A 13,127-nucleotide genomic window follows, 5' to 3' on the forward strand; every position below is an offset into this window, starting at 1 on the left:
TGACTGAGTGCCTTGCCCTTAAAACCACACAGAGTATGGCAGGGGTACCTGTTCCCAACCGCTGCTCGCTGCACAGCCAGATGGCCACTTGTGCCTCCCCAGCTGCTTCTACAGGGAAGGTGGTTATCAGGGGTATGCTGCGTCCCCGCATCCCTGCAGGGCAGATGGATAGGAGATGGTGGGGACAGGCAGAGTAAAGAGACATCCTCAGGGTCAGCCATGACTGGGGTTTGGACAGTAGTATGAGGACTGTCAGATACCTTCTGGGTTGTCCTGACAGCTTCAAGGAAGGGTCATTTTTTTTTAATTTTATATATATATATATATATATATTTTTTTTTTTTTGCAGTTTTTGTCTGGGGCTGGGTTTGAACCCGCCACCTCCGGCATATGGGGCTGGCCCCCTACCCCTTTGAGCCACAGGCGCCGCCCAAGGAAGGGACATTTAAGATGGAGAAGACTCTGTGTTTAAATGCCGTGCTGGGGCTTCCCACGGGGGTGGGGGTGCAGGTGCAGGTGGCAACACCCACAGGGGAGGTCTGGGGAGAGGGGAGCAGGTACAGGGAGCAGAGAGAGCCCTGTGGCTCTATTGTTGGAGGCAGAGGTTTGGGGAGAGAGGAGGGATCTTGAAGTCAGATCTGTCTTCAGGCCAGAGAGAACTGTGCTCACTTGTAGTCCAGGATGAGAAGGGCCATTTGGATAGGCACGCTAAGACGAGATCCCACATCTAACAGCAGGTTGGGCCCCGCCCTCTCTCCCAACCCTGGATTCTGGGGACTGGGAGGCTGAATTCTGGGCTGCAACATGCTTCCTTTCTTGGCTTCAAGGTTTTGAGCATTCAAGATTCCAGCATTGGAAGATGCTAGAATTGGAAAGTTCTAAGACTATTCAGTTCTGGGGTTTCTGTTCCAATTCTCCAACACTGATAATTTGCTTGTTGGTTGATCTTATTCCAAAGGATCATCCAGACAAAAGATAACAGGGATTGACAATGCTTGCTTCATTCTTGCTCCTTCTCAAAAACTTTGAAATTTATCAAGGACTGTGGTTAAAAGGAAGGAGAAGTAGCCAAGTTATGACTTTAGGCCTGTGCTGTTGAGGGGGCATTTTGTGGCCTGGCTGCCCAGATCCCTCATTCGTTCTCTTAGGGCCCCTTGCTCTCCTCCTGGGATGGCTGGGTCCGCCCCTCAGCCTCAGCTGGGGTGACCTGAGATTAAACCATGATTCACATTTCTGTGAATGATAACAAGTGTTCCTATCACCCCTCCCCCCCATTGCAATATAGAGCTGAATTGGATATCTCGGGGAGTCCTAGGAAGGAGAGCGAGAAGTCCTGGGTCTGACACCCCCGCTTTTGCCCCACCAGAGGCCGGGCCTCAGTGCCAGGGGCACAACAGCATGGAGCTAGGTGCTCAGCATGGAGCACTCAATTCATTGGCCCCAAACCTGGGTGGTCAATTTCATTGTTTCTGTCCCAAAGAAGTGAACAAAGGCTCAGGGGGATTAGGTGGCATGAAGGTGAGTCTGCAAACAAGGTCTCTCCCATCACTATCCACAAACAGCAGGACACAGGACTGGCCACACCGTGCTCCCCAGAGGAGAGCCCTCTTCCCTTCTCTCTGATGCAGGACCGGGAGAATTTGGGCAGGGGTCTGGGTATTAGGGCACTATGGACTCCATGAGCTACCCTTGGGTAATGACAGAGGGTGTTTTATATGTGGAGCATGGATGGAGATAGTCTCAGAAGGAATGATGCCATAATGGTGGGACTTTAGGTACTATGACAATGGGTTTGGAGGGGTCTCCCTAGTGTCTCTAAGCACCATTGAGTAGAGTGTGTGGGACTGGTCACGATGCCCAACCCTCACCCATTGTACAAAAAGGGAAACTGAGGTTAGAGAGGGCTAAGGACTGGGACTCTTACCCTGTCTTTTCCACTTTTAAAAGTGGTGGGATGGTCTTTGGGATATAGCCAAGAGATGGGTGAGTGAAGCCTGATAGGACCCATTGTTCCCACCATGTCTGTGTGTCTGTGGACATGTGTCCACACATATATGTGCACGTGTGTGTGTGTGTGTACATGAGTACAGCGCTCACACTCACGTAGATTCGTCCCCCAGTCTCTGAGCAGCCATGCCAGCTGTTAACTCAGCCATTCTAACCAACCCGTCCACATCCTGGCAGGAGAAATGATGGTTTCTGTGGCTCTCCCACCAGCTCCGAGAGAAGCCTGGGCAGTCCCAGCCCTGTCATCTCAGACCTTCTTCAACAGTCTGGGGTCTCCAGGGCGATAATTGCTTTCTCTCCCTCTCCAAGACATGTCTGACGGTGGCAGGGAAGGCAGAGGTGGCAGCTGCAGGCTGTGAGCGCTGGGCCAGCCCTTTCCTCTAGACATCACCCTTTTGATAATGATCATCCTTCGTAGATACTGAGAAATTGTATGAAGGAGCATTTGTTGGAAATCTGCTTATGTGGGTGGCAAAGACTTTAGAGGTCTGGGGAAGGGTAAATTTGGGGGCATGAGGTTTTAGGAGAGAGGATCTTAACCCTTAGGTGACTGCACAGGAACCAGGAAAGGGCCTGGGTGCCTACTGCTAGCTGGGCACCCTTGGGCACATCACTCAACTCCTCTGAGCCCTTCATGCCTGTCCCCACCCTGACCTCCCTGTTTTTTACCCAGCTCCTCTCTGTGCCCACTGGACCCTGGCTGAGGCTTTATGCCCTGGAATGGTCTGGAAACTGTGGGGAGACTTGGCCTCAAGAGATCTGGCCGTCAGCTGCTCAATGTCACAGAAGCCACTCCCAGGGCACCACCGCAGCTCAGGCTTCCCCGTTTCTGGGAACCTGCCTCTCGCCAGCTTCCTCTCCTGTGACATCACTTTTCTTGTGTTCCGCCCCACCATTTCCACTCAATCCTGGCCAAAGGGGACAGGCAGAATCACAGGCTCCCTGGGCCAGCTGGAGCCTCTCTGGCCTGATCTGGCTGTGGGTTGGTCCCTGTCCTTCCAGAGGCCCTGGTGGCCAGCACTGCCTAGAGCACAGACACTCACTGGGCACTTCCAGTGCCAACCCTGTCCTGTGGCTCGCCATGTAGCAGCTGGAGCCAGGTGAGCTCACGACCTGACAGAGTCAGCCATGTGCTTCCAAAGCAGTCGTGTTCTTCTGTACGCCCTAAAACACCCTACGGGGAAGACATGATTGCCCCCATTTTGCACACCTGGAAATTGAAGCTGGCTGAGGTAAAGCCACACGCCCAGCCTCACACAGTGTATACCTGTGGCAAAGCCGGGCCTCAAACTCAGCTCTGTAACTGCAGGTCCATTTCTCTGGCCACCATGGTGGATGCTGTTCTCTCCCCTCTCTTCTGTGGCGCTTTCCTTCTCTGGTCCTTCTTCCAGTTCAACCTGTCCTTAGGAAAGAGCATTCAGGCGTGCGTCCATCCCTCCACCCACCCTTACGTCCATCTGTCCATCCATCCATTCAGTACTTTTCAGATTCCTCCAGGTGGACTTGCTAATGTGCAAGAAGGTTGACAGGGTCCCTACTTACTAACTGGGAGGGGCAAGAAAGAAATATTCCCCAAATCCAAGAGGTGGGAAAGCAAGACAGGCCACATGGTGAGAAAGTGTGCCTTCAGCCACTCGGCACTGGCAGCGGAGACAAGTGGGCGGGCATCACAGCCTTCAGATGGCTGGTTCTTCTTGGGGAGAGCTTGTGGGGAGCACTTGGTAGACGGGAGGGGTTGGAGAGTCAAAGGCTGTGCACCCTCCCCCCGAAGTCTCTGAGGCAGGAACCAGAAACTTAGATGGGGAAAGGGCCAGGCCAGCTCCACCTCCTCCCAGAGCGGCTCCATAGGGAGGGCAAGGAGGGGAAAGGCCCCATGTGCCCTGCCAGTGCCTTCAGGGCTGCTTATTTTTTAGGAAGAGCAAGAATCTAGATTATTATGTGAAATTAGCTGGAAACTAAATTAAACATAATTTTTTTTTAGCACTGCATAGACTAAACAGATCCTCTCTAAGTTGAGTGACTCAGATTGAATCAGTAGATTGCAGCTGCTGCCTTGAATTCTCGTGCGGCCCCCACAAAGCAGAGGCTTACCCCAGGAATTCCACCCGCTCCGCCCTGCCCCCAGGCCTCCAGAGAGAGAACTAAATGCTGCCCAGGCCAGACAGGTTGAGCCTTGGGGGTGGTTCTGGTGTTCTTCCCAGAGCCCAACAGAGAGAGCATCCTGTTGGCAGGTGTTGGGGCCTTAGAGTCCCTGCCCAAGGCTCAGGTGACAACGCAGCCCTGCAGGCAGTTTCTGCTAGGTCGGAGAGTTCTTCTCCCCTCTGCCCCCTCTGATCCCTTCCCTGTTTCTCCACAGTTTCTGTGACAGTGTGGGAACACCCCCAAAGTCCCTGACGCTCTGGCTCCTCATCCCCACCCCAGCCCTTCCCACCTTCCCAGCCCCAAGCCCTGGACCCACTTCCTGGGGCCAGTTCTTTGTTTGAAGTTATAGACTGTTTTCCTCAAGCAACAAACCCCACACTTCCTTAGATTTAAAGGGCAAGAGGGGCCAGGCTTGCTCTGGGGCACCCCCTGGTGGTGGCTCTCTGACCCTGGGCCTGTGGGGGCTGCAGGAATCTTGGCATGGGCAGCCATTCTATCTCAGGATGTTCTGAGTCTCTTCAAAATTACTCAGCACCCTAAAGAGTGCTTGTTTATACAGGTTATGTAGCTATATTTACAGTATTAGGAGTTAAAACAGGGAAAATTTATTTCTTGTTTTTGTTTTTCTCCTTGCAACTTTATTTTCTTTTATTTCTTATGGGTTTTTTTTTTGTTTGTTTAGAACATGGAAAATTTAAAAACATTTATTATTTTAATATACTAATAAGCCCATTACATTTTAACATAAATAACATACTATGAAAATTCATTACATTTTCCAAAACTAAAAATATTTAGTGATAAGAGTATTGTTGACTTTCTTTTTTGTGTATCTTTAATGAATATAGTCTCTGGAAGATTCCACTGTATCTTTGTGAGAGAATGAGGTCAAATGACATCTGAGTATTATTAGGAAAATGAATCTGAGGCACCCAGGGGTCCCTGGACTGCACTTTGAGACCTGCTGCTTAACATAAGGACAAGAAATTGGTCACTGTGGCCAGACAGATCTACAGCAAGACTCTAGGCTAGGCCCTGGGGCACTTGTGGGGTGTGAGGGGGCTCAGATCCCAGAGCTCCTGGTGCAGTGGCAGTTAGAGTGTCCCCCACTGAGCAGGCTGGGTGAGTTCTGTATCTGAAGGCCAGATTCTTGCCCCACCTTGGCTCATGAACTTCATCTATGAAACGTGATGGGAATGATTCCTCCCTCACTGTGTGGAGTTGCCAGATGAATCTCAGAATTCCTATGGAGTGAGGTCTTGTGAAGCTGCTGCCAATGAGAGAAGGGCCAGACCAGAGGTCAGGTCCAGCCCCACACCTTGAGTTGTCAAAACCACCTCAGGGCTCATCCTCAGTTGTTTGTTGACTAACTCATCAAACTGTTAAGTCTTTGCCATGTTCTAGATGTTCTGGAGAAGTGCCGAGTCCCAGAGAATTAGGTGGCCTGCTTTATGGGGGGCTGCACTTGTTGTGGGGGGTTTCCACCAAGATTTGGGGACATTCCAACCTGCTCTCTTGATTTCCTTCCACTTTCTCTGCTGAGGGAATTTTCACCTATCTCTGTTTCTCCATCTGCCAAGTTGTTCCTATTTCTGTGGGGTGCTCCTTTTCCTGGGGGCATTCCTATGAGCTGATGAAGCTGTCCCCATCTGTTCTGCAAGGATGTCCCACCTGAGATGGAAAGGAAGCCCCAGCTATTGTGTAGGAAAGGTCCCACTGTTCTGGGGGAGAGCTTGTACACACTCTGTGAAGGCATGCCCACCTGCTCATAGGTGAGGTGCACCCAGATCTTCTGTGGAAGGAGCCCCCGAACCCTCCACCCAGAGGTGGAATGACTTCTACCTGTTCTCAGGGTAGGAGAGAAAGGCTCTGCCTCTCTGTGGATGTTCCCCACCTGCTCTGTTTAAACAGGTGGTGTAGGGGGGCATCACCCAGCAGGGGTGTGAGGGTGCTCCCGCAATGGTACACCCGGTGTGGCCAGGCACGGAGAAGATGCTGCCTATCAGCTCTGTGCTATTGGCCCAGGAGAAGGTCCTTGCCTCAAGCCCAGTGGGTCACAGGGAGACCACCAGGGCTGTGGCGGTGTCTCAGCAGAAGGGACAGAGCCTGAATGAGAGCATTGCTGTCCGCCCCGCCCCCCATCCCACCTTGAGCACAAGAAGAATAACCTGTCTTGTCTACCGAGAGTGGGCTGATCAAAGACACTGCTGATACATGGAAACTTTTTCTCAGGTTTAAGATCAACAGAAATAATAATTTCCCCTGTTTTATGCAAGAGAAAAGTGAGGCTCGGAGAAGGCCCCTGGCCTGCTAGAATCTCACAGTTTCCTAGGTGACTGGGACTAGAATCCAGACTTTGGATTTTTATCCCATAGAAAACTGAAGGTTTTTGAGCAGGGGATTGGCATAGCCAGCCTGCTTTCTAGAAGATGACTGTGGGGATGAGCAGTCACTCAAGGGAGAAACCAAGATAGAGGAGGTGTGTGTGGGGGATGAGCCCCTTGTTCCCCTTTTGCTGCCCTGTTCTTGCCCTATCTGTGCACAAGGACCCAGGCTGTGCCTTTCCTTGGGCTGGGAGATGAGCTGGTGTGGCCCTGAGTTGTTTCTAATCACCCCCAGGCTATGTGGCCTCCGCACCCTGCAGCCCTATGCTGAAAGGATCCCTGTGGTGGCCACGGCTGGCATCACCATCAACTTCACCTCCCAGATTTCCCTCACTGGGCCTGGCGTGCAGGTGCACTACGGCTTGTACAACCAGTCAGACCGTGAGTATGAGCTGGTCGGGCACCTCCTGAACCCCTGCAGTGTCTCCCTGCCACTCGGCCATTCCTAGAACCACAGGGCTCATTGGCAGCTGCTTAAGGGGCTGGACCAAAGGAGTGTGAGAGAGAGTGTGTGTGCACATGCTAAACACACGCAGCTTTGTGTGTGAACATGTGTGCAAGGAGGTCGGCTTGCAGCTGTGTACACTCACATATGCGTATGTCTGAGTGGACTGTGTACACAGGTGCCCAGAGACAGGTATCTGCAGGTACCTGATCATGCATGTGTAAGCACACAGGTGCTGATGCCTCTTCATGCGTTTTCACGATTACACGTGTCCTAATGGTACCCTCCTTGTCTCCACTGTTGCTTGTGATTGCCCAGCCTGCCCTGGAGAGTTCCTCTGCTCTGTGAATGGACTCTGTGTTCCTGCCTGTGATGGGATCAAGGACTGCCCCAATGGCCTGGATGAGAGAAACTGCGGTGAGCAGCCCGCTTGTCCCTCCTCTGTCCTCACCTTCCCTGGGAGCTGAGCAGAGACCTGGCTCCCACATGCAGCTCCCATTATCAGCACCCAGGAAGTGGAGTCCTCTGCTGTGCTGAGATGGCACAGTAAAGCACAGAGTGGGAAAGCGGCCTGGCCAGGACCACCCTATGGGAGCAGTGGCAGGGACAAGGAAGTGCCCTGGTCTCCTGACTCCCACCTCGGGGCTTCTTCCCACCAGATTACCACCCCCTGCCTTCTATACTGTCCAGCCTTCTAGGAAGGAAGAGAGTAGAGGAGGAGGAGGGGATGGCAGGTCTGGACGGCCAAGGAGAGAATCCTTTATCTTGCTCCCTTGAATGAGGCCTTCCTCCCTCCACTGCCGGGGCTCAGACTGGGAGTTGCCAGCTCTTACTGGAGTTGTGGTCACCACTGCTCAGCCCTGGGAGAAGGAGCTCAGGGTCCCCGTGGCTCCCTAACCCAGAGCTCTCCCTCTGAATAACACTTTCCCTCTGAATCCTGGCTTCTGACCCCAGAGTCACCACTCAGACAGGAGACGTCCCCCTTCCCTGCTTGACAAAGTTTAAATCTGTGGGAAGAGAAGTGAGAGAGAAAAGAGATGTGCCTGCCCGGGAGGATCCTGCCAAGGTGCTGAGGAGGGTGCCTTGTATTTGGAAACTGTCTTGCTTCAAGTTCTGGCTCAGCCAAGTGACCTTGGAGAAGTCACTTCATCTCTGTTTCTACCAATGAAATGGGGTATCGCACAGGGCTGCCGTGATACTCAGGTGTAAAGTAGCTGAGGAAGAGATCTGTGATGGGTAGAGGGCACTAGAGTAAGCCTTCCACAGCCATCTCAGGTCCCCCTGCCTCCCCTCCTGTGTCTCCCCCACAGTTTGCAGAGCCACATTCCAGTGCCGAGAGGATAGCACGTGCATCTCACTGTCCCGGGTCTGTGATGGGTGGCCTGACTGTCTCAACGGCAGCGATGAGCAGCAGTGCCAGGAAGGTAGGTGGCCCTGCTGTGTGCCTCTTCTGCCTCTTAGGCAACCCCTCTGTGCCTGCACCTGCATACCCATCAATCACCCTGTCTCCATTGATTCATATGTCCATTCATCATTCACCTATCCATCCACCGACCCATTCAGCTGCCAATCTACCTATATATTGGTTTGACCAACTACCCGTCTGTCTGTTCATCATTCATCCAACCTTTCGTTGATCTCCCTAGCCACCTGTATGTCCACTGGTCCTTACATCCACTCATTTATCCATCCTTCTAGCTGCTTGTCAGTCTCCCTGCCAGACCATCAATCTGTCAAGGGCTGCCCAACTTCCCGCCTGGGTCCGTTGTCCTATGCACCTGTCCAAACATCCACCCTTCCATCCAACTCACTAATATAGGCAGACTACCCAGGGATAGGAAAGGCGGGCTGAGGAAGTAGGGATAGAGACACAAAGATGTGGTTCCTGCCCTCCACATGGCTCCTGTTATCAGGAAGATGTGATGGGAGACTCTCCTGAACCAGAGCCTTCTGAACATTATGTCCAGCGGTGTGGAGAGACTGGGGGGCAGGGAGGACGTCAGACCTTCCTAGAGGCGGAAGGCTTTTAACTGGGGCTTGATCACAGGTAAAATGTAAATAGGCAGGAGAAAGGAGACCAGGCAAAGACCACTCAGAAAGTTCTGATGGTAAAAGTAGAGACAAGGTAGGCAGCAGTGCAGGGCCAGAGCAGGGGCCTGTCAGGCTAAGTGGGGAGACTTAGTCAACCAAGAGACACAGCCCTGCTTTGGGGACCCTGTAAATGGAGGCCCAGTTCTGTCTTCAAGGTCCACGTAGGCTGTGGAGGCACAGATGTCAGGAGCCCCAGGCTGAGAGGGAGACGCAGCCTTGTTCTCAACACCCTGTCTAAGTAGAGGGACATGGCTGGCTTTTAGGGGACCCTTCAGTGTGATTAAGGGACCCCTCCTTGTCATCTCCTGGCCTCTTTGGCTCCATCTTTCCTTGGGGCTCAGAGACCCACCTTCTATGCCCTGCACCCCTCCACCCCAGGGGTGCCTTGTGGGACATTCACCTTCCAGTGTGAGGACCGAAGCTGTGTGAAGAAGCCTAACCCCCAGTGTGATGGGCAGCCCGTCTGCAGGGATGGCTCTGACGAGCAGCAATGTGGTGAGTGGGCCCAGCCGCCCCAGACTGCAGCCCGGGGGGAGAGAGGGGCTGCAGCGGAAGGCTGAAGGGAAATTTCAACATTTGTCCATCTGTCTCTCTCTATCTTGGCCTCTGGCTCCTTGTGGCCTTGACTGTCCCTTTCTCTTCCCTTTCCTTTGCTCTTCCTCTGTCTCTCTGTCCGTGTCTCACTGGCCTTTCTGTCCACCCCTGTCCCTACCCCAGATTGTGGCCTCCAGGGCCCCTCCAGCCGCATTGTGGGTGGGGCTGTGTCCTCTGAGGGTGAATGGCCATGGCAGGCCAGCCTCCAGGTCCGGGGTCGACACATCTGTGGGGGGGCCCTCATCGCTGACCGCTGGGTGATAACAGCTGCCCACTGCTTCCAGGAGGACAGGTGAGCAGGGCACAGGGCCTAGACTGGGAGATGTGGGCAGGGAAGGCCAGGTGGGAGGCACATCTGAGCCCTTCGCAGACAGATGAAGGGGGATGAAGAGCCCCCAGACTGCCTACCAGGACAAGGCATCTAGTCCTGGCTCCACAGTGAGTGTACCGTGCTCCTGGACACATGGCTCAACCTCTCTGTGAACTACTTTTGGTATCTTGCTTCAAGTTGGGTCAGTGATTCATTCATTTACTCATTCATTTATTCAGCAATATCTTTTGTTCTACTACACGCAAGGGGCTGCGTCAGGCGCTGGGGATACAGTGAAGGACAGAACTGCACAGCCTGGTCATGAGCAGGCTCCCCCAGGTGTGACTGAGCTGTGACAGGGGTGGTGGGCAGGGCCAGGGAAGCCCCCAGGGGACATCTCCTCCAACTCCGTGGACATCTTCCCCATCTGGTGGGCTGAAACCTTCTTACCCCCCAGCCAAATCTGGGCTCCAGAGCCTGCCCCCCCGCAGAAGCCACCTCCCTTTCGCATCCCCTGCTAGAGGCCAAACCGCTGCATTCTATAACCCCATCCCTGGCTCCCCACTGCCCTCAGGTAAAGAAAGAACTCAAGGCCCAGGATGGCACGTCCAGACTGCTGGATCCCTCTTGTTTCTGCCCCTCACTCAGCTTCCACTCGCTCCCTATTAGAGAGCTCAGAGCAGTCCCAGCCTGTAAAGTGTACAGGGAAGAAGAAAAAAAAAAAAAAAAAAAAAAAACAGTGTTTTTCGGGCACTGTGCCAAATTTTTTACATAGGCCATCTTATTCCCAAGAACATATGAGTAGAAAATGCTACTCCCATTTCACGGATAGCAAGAGGGAGGCCTAGAGAGGACACGGATCTGAGGCGGGAGGCTGGGGTTGGACCCAGGCAGGCAGACTCCAGGGCCGACACTGAACGCTGTGCCCCCAGCTGCGGATCCTGAGGTGGGATGGGTGAGTGTGGAGGACCACGACCCAGGCAGGGAAGCTGGCAGCCGTGAGGGTCCGGGCGGGCAGAGGCAGCCGCGAGCAGGACACGGTCCTCTCGCCCCGCCCCCAGCATGGCCTCCCCGACGCTGTGGACCGTGTTCCTGGGCAAGGTGTGGCAGAGCTCGCGCTGGCCTGGCGAGGTGTCCTTCAAAGTGAGCCGCCTGCTCCTGCACCCGTACCACGAGGAGGACAGCCACGACTACGACGTGGCGCTGCTGCAGCTCGACCACCCCGTGGTGCGCTCGGCCGCCGTCCGCCCTGTCTGCCTGCCCGCTCGCTCTCACTTCTTTGAGCCTGGCCTGCACTGCTGGATCACGGGCTGGGGCGCCCTGCGGGAGGGCGGTGAGCAGGGGAATCCACCGTGGGGGGATACAGGGTGCAACATCCGGGCCTGGAGGAAGGTGGGCAGGGATCGGGGCCCTACTCCCGGCTCTCTTAGTCCTGGAATTCCACAGAGCTGGATTTCACAGAAGAAACTCTCCTTTTGGTATGGTCTGTAGGCCTCTGCCATCTATCCTCCGGGCTCTTCCCTTCCTTCTGGAAGGGCATTTAAGAATTGAGGTCACAGACATATGTGTGGGATAAACGGGCAGGCCAGGGACTCCACTACTCAAGCACAAGTTCCCACCCTCTGCTCTTTAGGCAGTGAGAATAGAAGCTCTTAACTATTTTAGCACTTTCCACATCCAGGCTGGATTTCAGGGGAACATGATTTCATATAATCTACTCAATAACCCTGGCGTGGGTATTACAGCTCCATTTTGTGGATGGAGAAACCAAGGTTTAGAGACATTTAGCAGCTCAAAGTCACACTGCCAGACAAGACTGGGACAGAGACTGGAACCCGGGGCTGCCTGCCTCCAGAGCCCCAGCTCTTTCTGCTCTAGCTCTCAGAAACAGGGGATCTCTCCTTTCCATCTTAGCTGACCAGAGCCAGCTGTCCTTGGAGGCACCTAGCTGTCCTGTGACTACAGGCCCAGATAGCATAAGTACACCCATGCCCGGCAAACTTCATGGGGTAGCTTTCAATATGTGTACAATGATTTATAGTCTTGGAGGCAGGCAGGACCATACAGGAATTTTAAAGATGGGGAAACTGAGAGGAAAGGTGATTTGTCCAAGAGAATGGCAGAGTCATGGCAAAGCAAGGGTTGGTTCACTCACTTAATTTGTTCATTCAACAACACCTACTATAGACCAGACATCGAGTTAAGCAAAGGGGATATAAAAATGACAATAGAATATTCTTGGGGGGCTTGGCGCCCATAGATCAGTGGTTAGGGTATTGGACACATACACAGGGGCTGGTGGGTTCGAACCCAGCCCGGGGCCTGCTAAACAACAATGACAACTACAACAAAAAAATAGCCTGGCATTGTGGTGGGCGCCTGTAGTCCCAGCTACTTGGGAGGCTGAGGCAAGAGAATCGCTTAAGCCCAAGAGTTAGAGGTTGCAGTGAGCTGTGACACCACAGGACTCTACCACGGGTGACACAGTGAGACTATCTCAAAAAAAAAAAAAAAGAATATTCTTGGGGGAGACAGACAGTGATAAGCGCTGACATGGATGAGGAGGTACAGGAGACAGTGGCAGCACAGAGAAGGCTCCTACCCAGGTGGGGTCAGGGAGGGTCTAAGCTGGGGCTTGGAGGATGAGTCACAGCATCCAGATGAAGGGGAAAGGTATCCCTTAGAAGGCACAGGTGTTGAGACCGGAAGACCTGAGAACATCAGCGGCCTGCAGAGGGGAGGCAGGGTAGGGGCAGGGGCACCTGGCTGAGGGACAGCAGGAAGGACAGGCAGGGCCTTGCAGGCCCCGTGGGAATCTTGGGCCAGGAGTTCTCCTTCCACCTGCACTTCAGAACCAGAGGCGGGGCTTCAAAAAGCATCCTGATGCCTGGGCTGCCTAAGATGAAAGAGGTCAGATCTCTGAGTTCAGGCAGGTGCCAGTGTGCATTAAAGCCCCCCAGAGGATTGTGATGTGCAGCCTCTCAGAGACGCACTGGGCTAGACAGTGGTCTGCTAGAGTTTTAAAGGGGCCATGAAGGGGTCAGATGTGTACTTTGGAAACATCCCCAGGAGCAGAGGGTTGTGGGAGCCCAGAGGCACTAGAGCAGGAGGGAGGGGCAAGGAGGCTGGGGGTTCTGCCACCATGAACCATGCA

General features: G+C 53.6%; 1 protein-coding gene across 3 annotated transcripts in view; it reads left to right on the forward strand.

Moving 5' to 3' along the window:
* Positions 1–13,127, forward strand: part of TMPRSS6 (transmembrane serine protease 6) — a 36,075-nt gene that overhangs the window by 19,220 nt on the left and 3,728 nt on the right. For all 3 annotated transcript variants that reach the window (XM_053582604.1, XM_053582603.1, XM_053582605.1), the window contains 6 exons: positions 6,769–6,914; positions 7,297–7,395; positions 8,289–8,402; positions 9,448–9,564; positions 9,787–9,955; positions 11,035–11,306. In XM_053582604.1, coding sequence (XP_053438579.1) covers positions 6,769–6,914; positions 7,297–7,395; positions 8,289–8,402; positions 9,448–9,564; positions 9,787–9,955; positions 11,035–11,306 — 917 coding nt within the window. The remainder of the gene's footprint in view (positions 1–6,768; positions 6,915–7,296; positions 7,396–8,288; positions 8,403–9,447; positions 9,565–9,786; positions 9,956–11,034; positions 11,307–13,127) is intronic.

Source organism: Nycticebus coucang, chromosome 3, assembly GCF_027406575.1.
Source record: "Nycticebus coucang isolate mNycCou1 chromosome 3, mNycCou1.pri, whole genome shotgun sequence".
In the NCBI taxonomy this organism is placed as follows: Eukaryota; Metazoa; Chordata; class Mammalia; order Primates; family Lorisidae; genus Nycticebus; species Nycticebus coucang.